Source organism: Babylonia areolata, chromosome 22, assembly GCF_041734735.1.
Source record: "Babylonia areolata isolate BAREFJ2019XMU chromosome 22, ASM4173473v1, whole genome shotgun sequence".
Classification (NCBI taxonomy): domain Eukaryota; kingdom Metazoa; phylum Mollusca; class Gastropoda; order Neogastropoda; family Buccinidae; genus Babylonia; species Babylonia areolata.
The window spans coordinates 22,489,780-22,500,962 of record NC_134897.1 but is presented as its reverse complement, the minus strand read 5'-3'; the positions used below and the strand labels follow the sequence as shown (position 1 = coordinate 22,500,962).

Genomic DNA, 11,183 nt, shown 5'->3' with positions numbered 1-11,183 from the left:
GAAAGGTAAGAACAGAGAGTAGATAGATCGTATATTTGTAATCAAGTGATGGTCGACAGCACGTCAACTGATAGATGCAAAATATCTGTGGAGAGGGTACAAATGCAATGAAGATAAAGACAAAAAAAAGCATATAATGGTGATGATACAAAAGAAACTGAAGGAAAAAAAATCCCCAAACCAAACCCCCCCCCCAAAAAAAAAAACAACAACAACAACAACAACAACAACACACCAAAACAAAACAAAAACAAAACAAAAAACAACAACAATAACAACAAAAAACAAAAACACAAAAACAACAACAACAACAAAACAACAAGAAAAAACAAAAACAAAACAAAACAAAAACAAACAAACAAACAAACAAAACCCAGAAAAAACCAAGTCTCTCTCTGTGTCTCTCTTAAAACCGCGGATCACCGAAACCGGAAGCAACAGATCATATGACCAAATCAAAACGATGGCAGAAGACAGAGCTTGTTGGTATTTTCAATGTGCAATATTATTGTTACTTTTGCAGCGTGCATTTACAATTCCTCCATATGAGCTGTGTTCGGCTGCAAACTATGACGTCCGAAATCTGACATCAAAGTAAGTGACTGTGTTTTGCATTAAAAAAAAAAAAAAAAAAAAAAATTCCCCAACGTGTTGATTCTTCTGCTTCATGTTGCAACCAGCGGACAGGGAAAGTGAGGGCGTATTTAAAAAGCGTTTTGGTGATGCAGCTATAGACAATAAAAAGAACAACAGGATTAATGATGATGATACTACTCCTACTTGTACTACTATTGATAATCGGTTAAGTCCTATTTTAGCGTCCTATAATCCAGAACCCATTTCAGTGAGTTTCACCGGCAATTTTCGTTATTATTATTATTATTATTATTATTATTACTAGCCATGGATCAGAGATGGCAGTGGTTGTTGAACTTGAAGCTTTAATTACATTGAATGAAATTTTACCATTGTAATATAGTTGCTATTAGTTGTGTGCTACCCATGACATTTTACACATATAGCACAGTTTTGAGCTGGAAAACAATTGAAAACGCCACAAAACACTCAGTCACAAACACACACACACCCTCAGGCATGCCTGTGCGTACTTTATGTTCACATATGTGCACAAACTCATGTGCACGCACACACACACACACACACACACACACACAAACACATTTACATGATACTACACCAGTGTAGTTTTTGTGCATTTTCAGATTTCCAGCTTTATCAGTTCAGCTGCTATAGTCTGAAAAAGTACAGAGGTTCAGAGTGGTGGGTGAGATCAAGGGTAATAATATCCCTGTCAGGTGAATGTGAAGGGCCATAAATTTTCATAAAGCAGGTCTTGGACCAGTCAGAGTAAATCTGCTTCGTTTGCCTCCCACGTGATGATTGAATATATATATATGAGAATATGTCACCTTCCATATGGTGTTGTGCATTATCTCTATAGTGTTGATAAATTGATAAAAAAAAGAAAAAAAAAGAAAAAAGAATACACCTTCTGAATGATTAAAACTGAACACAGCAAGGTTTAACTAACTTTAGTTGCTTCACCTTAACTTTTATATAACCCCCTGGTGTTCTTATGCTTAACACTAACAGCATATGAATAGAAAAAAACAAACCCCAAACTGTTTCTCTCTGTCTGTCTCTGTCTATTTGTCTGTTTGTCTGTCTGTCTGTCTGTCTCTTTTACTTGAAGCAGGTTACAGTGTATTCTGATTTAGAAGGGCTGGGAGAAACAGCAGATGGCAAATACCATTCAGTCTTGCTTTGGCATCCATGCTCCAATAACTCATATTGAATTCAACCTCTGAACTACTGGGAACAGAGGCTGAAACCTAAATATCACATGAACACAACTGGAAAGGGTACTCTACAGTTTGTAGGTTTTGAACACAATTTTATATTCTCATTGTTCCCCAGAGAGGTTCACAGTTCTTGCATGGAATCAATGATCAAAAGGTAGTTCATAATGCTTTATTATTTGAATTGAATGATTTTGTTATTGGGCAAATGCACAGGATTTGTTTCTCTGTTTTGTGATGAACCTATAAACAGTTTGAATACAGCGTTTAGTGTTGGTCAGCTTTTTCAGAGGCAGATGACAATTTTAACACAAATCATGCATCATTGGCACAGACACTTATGTTTTTATATGTCAGTCTGAAGCTGCTCAGAGTGAACAACCACAGAGTAAGAAATTCCTGGATACTTTAAAGTTGTCCTGGAGACAATAAAAGAAGAAAAAAAACCCCACTTATAGGTGTTAAAGTGTAAAATGGGGAGGGAAGAGGGATGGGGTTGCACTGAAGCAGTGGTTGTTCGAGAGTAAAAAGCAACAACACATGAGGAAACTCAGCTTCTGAAGCTGTGTGCTCAGTCACCCCTTTATCGACAAATAGTAGTCTGCCCTAAGGACAGATGGAGAGACCTGTCCTGCTTAATTGGATGGGCAGGTATTTCAAGCCCTGCGCTTTGTCAGTTTTGGTCATTGCTAACCAGATGACTGCAAAGGGCCATCCCAGGGTGAAGCAGTTGCATGCTTAAATCATTTGAAATGAATGATTTCGGTAGTGTCTAATTTCAGACACAGCACCATGGAGAACACCAAGGTATGTTAGTGATGAATGTTCACTTTCACCAGCTGATTGCATGAAGAAATTGTGCCCATCTCTCACTTGAAAATTTCATTTTTTGTTGTTGTTCAATTAGTGTTTGAATTTATATAGTCCTTTTTTTGATTGTTATAGAATGTGGAGATTCCCTTTGGATGCCAATTCCTGTCTGAAGCCAAGGACAGCCAACGCCACTGGAAACAGTTGTGAAGTGACTATGGCTTTCTGCAGAGCTGTGAACATGTCGGCATCGTGTACACAGGCAGAGGTTTGCGAGACCTTTGGGTCTGTCAACGATACCTTCAACCTGGCGACTTTCACACCATTGCGCAATCCTTTCAACACTGAAGGTCAGGGTTGGGATCTGTTTTGGAGTGGACACCGAGACTGCAAAGTGGTGCATGTGCATTATACTGATCTCTTGTGTGTGGGGATTTCGGGGATGGGGATGGAGGGGGGGTGTGTGTCTGTACTTGTGAGGCAATTAAAAAAAAATCTATTCAGTGACATGGGGTTGGAGTTTAGCATTATTGAGCTTTATTTTCTTTCTCCCACCCCCAAAATAAACAACTTATCAAGTGTCGATTTCATTTTGAAATGGTCATTGATTTGTTTCCATGGGACTGGGAGTGGGAAGCAGATTAAAGCAATGCCAGTGACTTCATTTAGTGTGTGTCTGTGTGTTTATCATACTTTATGTTTAGCTTATATAATTTGCAAATTTATACACTTTATTATATAAAATATAATAACAATACTAATGATTTGTAAATTTATACACCTTGGTATATATAATATAATGATGATAATAATATTAAGCATGGAAACATAGGCTTCTTGATGGTGCCGAAGATTGGGAATGCACAGTTGACCTACCAGAGGAGAAGAAACACCCAGAAATCATCAGCAAGAGCAGCATGAGACCTGACATATTACTCCACTCCAAGGCAACGAAACAAATGACTCGGATTGAGCTCACTGTGCCATACAAAAGCAAAATGGAGGAAGCCTGGATCTACAAGACCTAGAAGTATGCTAGTCTAGTCAGCAGCCTGAGAGAATCTGGCTCCCAAGTGAAAGTCCTTGCCATAGAGATTGGTGCAAGAGGGTTTGTGAGCGCGTCTGCCTTGAGCCTCATGAAACAGCTGTTGATTTCTGGCAGAGAGAGGGCACAGGCTCTCAAGGCAATGGCAGAAACAGCAGAAAAGAGTTCCATCTGGATCTGGTTGAGGAGGAATGAAAGTAAACTTCATCAGGATTAAATTTCCCTACTCAAACTCTGCCAGAAAAGATGACTCAGTCCTGAAGTGGCGACCACCCTGGGGGCGTGGGTTCGAAACTGCTGAGAACCAGGAAAAGAGAAAAAAAGAGAGAGAAAAAAAAAGGCGGCAATACACGGGCATCCAGGAGTCATGACCTGGGTGTGGCCCAGCCCCCTCAGAGTGTAAGGAGTTAAGGGCTGAAACACTTGACTGAGGGGGATTCTTCTCTGAAGACCTTGTACTGTCCAGCTCTCCCTAGTGTTTCTTATCACTAATAATTTGCAAATTTATACACTTTATTATAATTTTCATATAATATGATAACAATACTAATAATTTGCAAATTTATACACCTTATTATAAAAAATATATAGCATACATGTACATAAGTGTTAATAGTCAGTGTGTCTATGTGCACTTAGACATATGTGTGAATAGTACATCAGTGTGTGTATGTGTACTTGAATGTATGATGTTAATAGTCAGTGTGCATACATGCACGCACACACATGGGTACGTGCATGAACACACACCTTTCTACTTCCTTGATCAGGGGTGACATCAGGCAGTGGTTTCACAACCCGCTACAACAATGGTGAGACGTACACCAAGGCGGACAAAACAACCTGCACCTTGCGGACACAGATGACCTTTCTGTGCAACCGGACTGCCACCTGGGACAGCAGCAAAGCCGCGGATGTTCTGACCGTGCCGCTACCACCCAAAGTTCAGTTCTTACAGCCCCAAGGAGACCGTTTTTGTACAGTGAGTTGGAGTAGAAGCAATAATATATATGATACAAGAATACTTTGTTATCTCTTAAAGAGAAATTTTTGACAACATTTTTGTACTACGAGTTGAACTGGAGTGGAAGCAATATAATAAAGATATAAGAAGAATACTTTATTCTATATTGTCTCCAAAAGTAAAAAAGTGATTTTTGACATCATATAATTTGTACTGTGAGTTGGAGGGGAATCACTATGATAAGGATACAACTTACAAGAATTCTTTATTTGTCTCAAAGAAAGAAAATGTTGACACATTTTTTGTCCTGTTAGTTGGTATGTGAGCAATATATTAAAGATCTAAAAAATACTTTATAAAAGAGAAATTGTTGATGTATTTGCTGTTAAAAAGGCAACATATAAAACATAATAGACATTACATTTGCATACCAACACAAAAGTCTGATAATGCGCATACATTTTTATAAAGAACACTGGTTCATGATGAATACATACCTAACACTGTGTAAGCTTATATGATAATTTTATGCTTGATGATAAATGATAAAACAAAAACAAAAACTACTGCTAATAATAAAATGAATAACAACTGACAGAAAATAAAGGGGAATAATCTTGTTTTAATGTCACAATCCTGATCAGTTGAATCCAAGTGGTTTTAGAACCATTCTGGTCAGACTTGAAAAATTATGATTATGAGAAAAAAAGTGTGCCTGGCTTTTTTATTTTTTGTTTAATAACATTTACATAATAAATAGTTTCTGAGTATGCAAGTGGTCTGAAGCCATGATGCTGCCAGCAGAGACTTCAAGCCAGACTCCAGTGTATTGGGAAAGTGTTACAATTCATATTGTGCACAGTTTTCTTTTTCAGTTTCTCAAGGAGGCATCACTGTGTTCGGACAAATCCATACATGCTACGCTACACCACATCTGCTAAGTTAAGCAGATGCCTGACCAGCAGGCGTAACCCTACGCAGTTAGTTAAGAGCATGCACATATATAATTTGTTTACCTTTCACAGTGGATTTCTTCTACAGAGGACAACACTGTCATTGCCATGGGTTCTTTTGTGTGTTGCACATATGGGACCTCAGTTTATTGTCTCATCCAAATGACTAGACACTCAGTTTGATTTTCCAGTCGAACTTGGGAGAAAGGGTGAGAGCAGGATTTGAACCCAGACCCTCACGGATTCTGTATTGGCTGATGAGCATCTAAAGAAATTTGCTCTCCCCAGCGGGGAATTGAGCCCCGGTTTCCCATGTGACAGGCGGGGATACTGACCACTATATTACCAAGGAGTGTGTAATCACACAATGTTAAAGAAATTGTATGTTTTTGTGTATATGGAACAACATGACAAACTGTTTTTCCTGTCTGTGTGTGTGAGAGAGAGAAAGAGAGAGAGACAGATAGAGAGAGAGAGAGACAGAGAGCATAACAGCATACATATGTGACACACAGAATAACAGTAATTGATTTTATTCTCAGTAGCTGTGGCCTAGCCTGAACAATATACGTCATGTGCTTGCAGTATAATGTGACGTTTCAATTCGCTGGAGCCTGCCCCATTGTGGGACCCAGTGAGCCAGCGACACAGCTGAGTGCCGGTTCGGTTCTCCTGTTGATGTGAGTGTCTTAGTGTCTGGTGTCCTAGCAGCAGTTGAGATGGAATAGGATTGGTGTGTGTGTGTACTGTGTGTGTGTGTACTGTGTGTGTGTGTGTGTACTGTGTGTGTGTGTGTATGTGTGTGTGCTTGCATACATGTGTTTGTATATGTGCATGTGAGCCTGGATGTTCTTCAGTTTGGTTTCATCCATCTTAAACTTTTGCCTAATTTGATGAGACTGTGTTATTTCTTGTTAACTTGTGGTTGCATTGATTTTTTCCCCTCAGTTAGATTTATACTCATTGAATTATACATAATTATGCTTTGTGTCTATTGTTTGACTCTTCTGTTCACCAACCCCTGTGGGGTTGCTAGGGGCTCTTTCAGTTTAAATCATATTTTCACCTTCTGGAAATTATGTGCTAGAAATTTTCTCTTTTCTATCGTTGTCTTTGTTTCTGGTTTTTCCTTTTTCTTCTGTCATGTCTTTCATATTTTCTGCCTTGTGCTCCATTCACCTACAGATACGTTGTTTTTTTTCAGAAACCTTAAATTCTGTTTTATTCTTTCTTGCACCAAGTATGTGTGGAGTGCCTGTTGGCAACTTGTTTGTATTGTATACTTGTTATTACATATTATCATGGATAGTTATCTATATTATCTATACTTATGGGTTTTTTGTTGTTGTTTTTTTTGTATCTTTCGATGAAAAATTCAGCTGAATGGTCAGTGTCAGAAGCTTGTCCTAGGTTTATAGTGCCTGAATGTGTCAGAACTTGTGCATGATTTTCTTTTTCAGATTTCTTTTTTACTCAGGTTCTAGAAGACTGAAAATTACTGGTTTTCCATCCTGAGACGACCCCGTTTGTTTGACTGGGCTGTAAGCAAGAAAAGACAAAAAAAAAAAAAAAAAAAAAAAAAACCCCCCCCCCCCCCCAAAAAAAAAAATCTATGTGCCTGTATGGACAGGGATGTTGACAGGTAAAGGCAGGAACCTTAAATCTTATGGTGTTTAAAAAAAAAAATGATTACAAGGAAAGTAAGACCTTGCAGCTGGAACACTTTGCTTGACATAGCAGCTGCACACACACAGACAACTAACAAATTGAATCATCATTATTTTCTATTTCTCATCTTGGCAGGCAGCAAAAGATCCAGATTCTCTTCACCTATATGGATAGAATGGGAACTCGTAAAAGCTTGACCTTGAATCTTTTTTTTTTTTTTTTCCCCAGTGCATCTTGAATTAGTGTTATTTTCTTTTTTCTGTACAGTTTCTTTGTGACAATGTTCCTGTACTTTGGGCTGGGGTGTCTGATCAACATGCTGAGGGGTGAGACAGGGAAGAACCTCCTCCCTCACCACCAGTTCTGGGTGACACTGCCAGGCTACATCAAGGTGAGGGGTCTGTCTGCCTGTCTGCCTGCCTGCCATGATGTCAGCTATCTGGGGGACAGATGTGTTCACATGTCAGACAGAGATGGGCTTCGTTCCAGTGTGTTGTTACTCATTTATTTCAGCAGTTAACTGTGGTGGACGGATTTTTTCACGTACCAAACATGGATAGGCTTAGTTTTGGTGTTTTATTACTTTTATATTTCAGCAGTTGGGGTGCAGATTTGTTTGTGTATCAGACATGGAGAGGCTTAGTTTCTGTGTATTATTACTGGAATATTTCAGATATTGGGGGCAGATATGTTGGCATATCAGACAGGGATAGGCTTAGTTTTGGTGTATTATTGCTTATATGGGGGCAGATTTGTTGGCATATCAAACAGGGATAGGCTTAGTTTCAGTGTATTATTACTCGTATATATTTCAGCAGTTGTGGTGCAGATTTGTTTGTGTATCAAACAGGGATAGGTTTAGTTTCGGTGTATTATTACTCGTATATTTCAGCAAGTGGGGGCAGATTTGTTTGCATATCAAACAGGAATAGGCTTAGTTTTGGTGTATTATTTCTTGTATATTTCAGCAATTGCGGGGCAGATTTGCTTGCGTATCAAACATGGATAGGCTTAGTTGTGGTATGTTGTTACTCATTTATTATTGTAGTTGTGGAGTGCTCAAGGTGGCACTGAACACGTTGATTTTTACTGACCAGTTTGTTTTTGTTTCACATCAGAATATGTTGTCAGTTCAATCACTTGGGAGGTATGTAAGGAAAAAAAAAGAAGAAAAAAAAGGACTTACTCCAGCTCAGACAAGGCAATCAGTGCTTGAGCTTGTGTGGAGGTCAGGCATCTGCTTCTTGATTTTTGAAGATAAATTATTTTTTATTCTTTCATTTATTTTTTTCAGTGGATGTGCTGTGGTGTATATGGATCAGTCCGCACACTTTGATACCTCCTTGAAACAGAAACTGAAACTGAGGCAGTTATTTGTTATACTCTACCTCCATTGACTTCACCCCCATTTCATGCCCATCATTCAAGTGTGGGTAGACGAGATACCAAAAGCGTTTTGACATTACCAAGTCACAGACTCTGCATATGAATGAGTTGTAGGTGGACAGGTTACAGTATCAAGCATGTGTCCAAGTGTGTGGAATGATACTTATTTGCTACATCACATCTGCTTAAAGGAAAGAAAAAAAAAAGAGGAAGCACAGATACCTGACCCAATGCGTTGGTCAGGCCTTAATAGCCTATCTTGGGTCTGTATAGAACAGTAACGTGTAATGGATTAAGACAAATGAACAAAATAAGTGAATGAGAGGAGGGAGATAAATGGGGCTTGTCACACCAAGCCTCTTTTCCTGTGAACATCTGATTCTTTCCCTTTCGGATCACTGGTTCAGCATGATAATCAATTCACAGCCCTGCCAAATACCACAACTTAAGTACTTTGTCTAGGTGGGTAAGGCTAGGATAAAAAGGAAACAGTTACATTCACAGTGGCTCAAACTGCAGTGGTGAGTACACATGTATATATCACCACAGTTTTAACTGTTTTCAAGAGTCCAACTAATTGTGTTTTTAGTATTTTGAATTGTTTCCCTTTAATCGTTGTCTTTCCAGTCCATTTTGGAGTTGTTTTCTATTTACTTGAAATCAAGCAAAAATCAAGAATGAGTTGCATCACATGAAATGTTTCTCCCCTACATAATTAATTTTCCCTTTTTCAAATATACTCCCATTTCTTTTTTTTAATATACTATTTTGTCCTTTTTATGAATAGACTTTATTATTTTCAAAGGTTATTATATTTTTATCACTTCATTGCAAATTAAAGCATACCTCCAGTTGCATCCATATTACACTTCTCATAGAATATCATAATACAACTTCAACAGGCAGTTGGATACTGTTGCATCTAAACTGGAATAATGATGTGACACAGGTTTTGACCATGAATTGATATTCCATGTAAATATTTGAAATGTTTATTGATGAAAAATTAAGAAAAACCATTATGAAAGCACTTTCTTAAGATAAAAAAGTTGTTCAGAGATAAACGGACACAGACATTCTGTTTTAAATGTTGCCTCAATTAAATGTTGGCTTGGTGACTTGCAGGAGGGATTCCTGTTCACGCTGACCTGTGGAGGGAGCTCACCCAGTCAACGTACCTATGAGAGCATCTGACGTTCCACACTGTGAACTGGCAGGAAACTGAGAGACCAAGAGAGAGAGGGAGTGAAGAGAGGAAAAAGGGGCTGGGTGGAAGGGTGTGGGTAAAGAGAGAGAGAGAGAGAGAGAGAGTGAGTGTGTGTGTGTGTGTGTGTGTGTGTGTGTGTCTGTTACACCCATGAAAGTTTATATGTAACATGATTTTTTTGTCCTGTTAAATATAATGTGGAGAAAAGTGGGAGTGTGTGTATGTGTGTTTTAACTGATGGAAATTATCATCTGGTTGACAGACCTGTGAAAATATATCTCTTGGAGGACACTGTGTGTGTGTACATGTGCATGCATATTTGTATTATGCATGAGTGTGAGTGAGTGAATGATTGAGTGAGTGCATGTGCATATTATGTGTGTGTGTGCGTACACACACATTAAGTACATATGTGTATTTGCTGAATAAGTTGTAGGTCTTCGGACGTGTATGTCATTGAAGTTGTTTACATAAAAAACAAAAAACAAAAAAAAAAAAAAACACACAAAAAAAAAAACGTTTTTTCTTCTCAAATTTTATGACATGACTGAATTGTAAAAAGTAACAAGGTTGGTGAAAAGAAAAAAAAAAAAAGTATATAATTTTATATTCTCAGGGCAAACTTTGGGCTAATGCCATTCCAGCATTATGAATCCTAATATGGCTTCCATTCAGTAATGTGATTAACCACTTGACTGCTGAACATTGGGGAAACCAGATCAGTGTGCCCTGAGCTCGGAGGGCAGTAGGTCATTTTTGTGTACTTATCAGTGGTGTAATTGACTTTACTGAATGAAAGCTATGCATTTCCAAGAGGAAGAAGTCCAGATTACCTGACCAACACTGCAAGTGTCTGTATCTCTCGGGCCTGGTTATATCATTATGAGAGGAAGCGTAGAATACAGCCTTGTCAAGAAGTCCCAAACCAAAATGGACCTTCATAGCAACATCGCCATCCTTCTTCATCATTACCAATATAAACAAAAAAGGTCCCAAAGTCTGTGGCCTTTCATGCCCTGCTGTCATGGTGACCTCAGTTTCAATACCCCTCCACTTCCGTGCTTAGGGTGAGTCCTGTCGATGCCTTCAGTGTTGGCAGATTAATGGGGGGCTGTTGTTGGAGGGAAGTGGTGGCAGTCTCCACTTTTGGAGGGATGCTCACTCAGTCTGGCTCTGTGACTAAACCATTATTGTCATCAGTAGGGGGCTTAGTAGGTGGTGTCCGAGGTACGTTAAATCAGAACAGGCACCACTGAACACCACCGAAGTGACTCAGCAGCAGTGCAAGGTGTCCTCTGGTGTGTGGCCTCCTGGTGACTTAACATCGATG

At 38.8% G+C, this 11,183-nt stretch overlaps 1 protein-coding gene across 1 annotated transcript; it reads left to right on the top strand.

The window, feature by feature from the left end:
* Positions 1 to 434: 434 nt before the first annotated feature.
* Positions 435 to 10,677, top strand: LOC143296996 (uncharacterized). Its single transcript, XM_076609103.1, has 6 exons — positions 435 to 594; positions 2,766 to 2,980; positions 4,446 to 4,657; positions 6,178 to 6,272; positions 7,528 to 7,651; positions 9,772 to 10,677. The coding sequence occupies exons 1-6, from the start codon at positions 464 to 466 to the stop codon at positions 9,838 to 9,840; spliced, it is 846 nt and encodes a 281-aa protein (XP_076465218.1). The 5' UTR covers positions 435 to 463; the 3' UTR covers positions 9,841 to 10,677.
* Positions 10,678 to 11,183: the final 506 nt, after the last annotated feature.

Coding starts and splice junctions, on each gene's coding strand:
- LOC143296996 (XM_076609103.1), top strand. CDS start 464: ATGGCAGAAGACAGAGCTTGTTGGTATTTTCAATGTGCAATATTATTG. Junction 6,273..7,527: donor GGTTCGGTTCTCCTGTTGAT/GTGAGTGTCTTA, acceptor TTTTCTGTACAG/TTTCTTTGTGACAATGTTCC. Junction 7,652..9,771: donor CACTGCCAGGCTACATCAAG/GTGAGGGGTCTG, acceptor GGTGACTTGCAG/GAGGGATTCCTGTTCACGCT.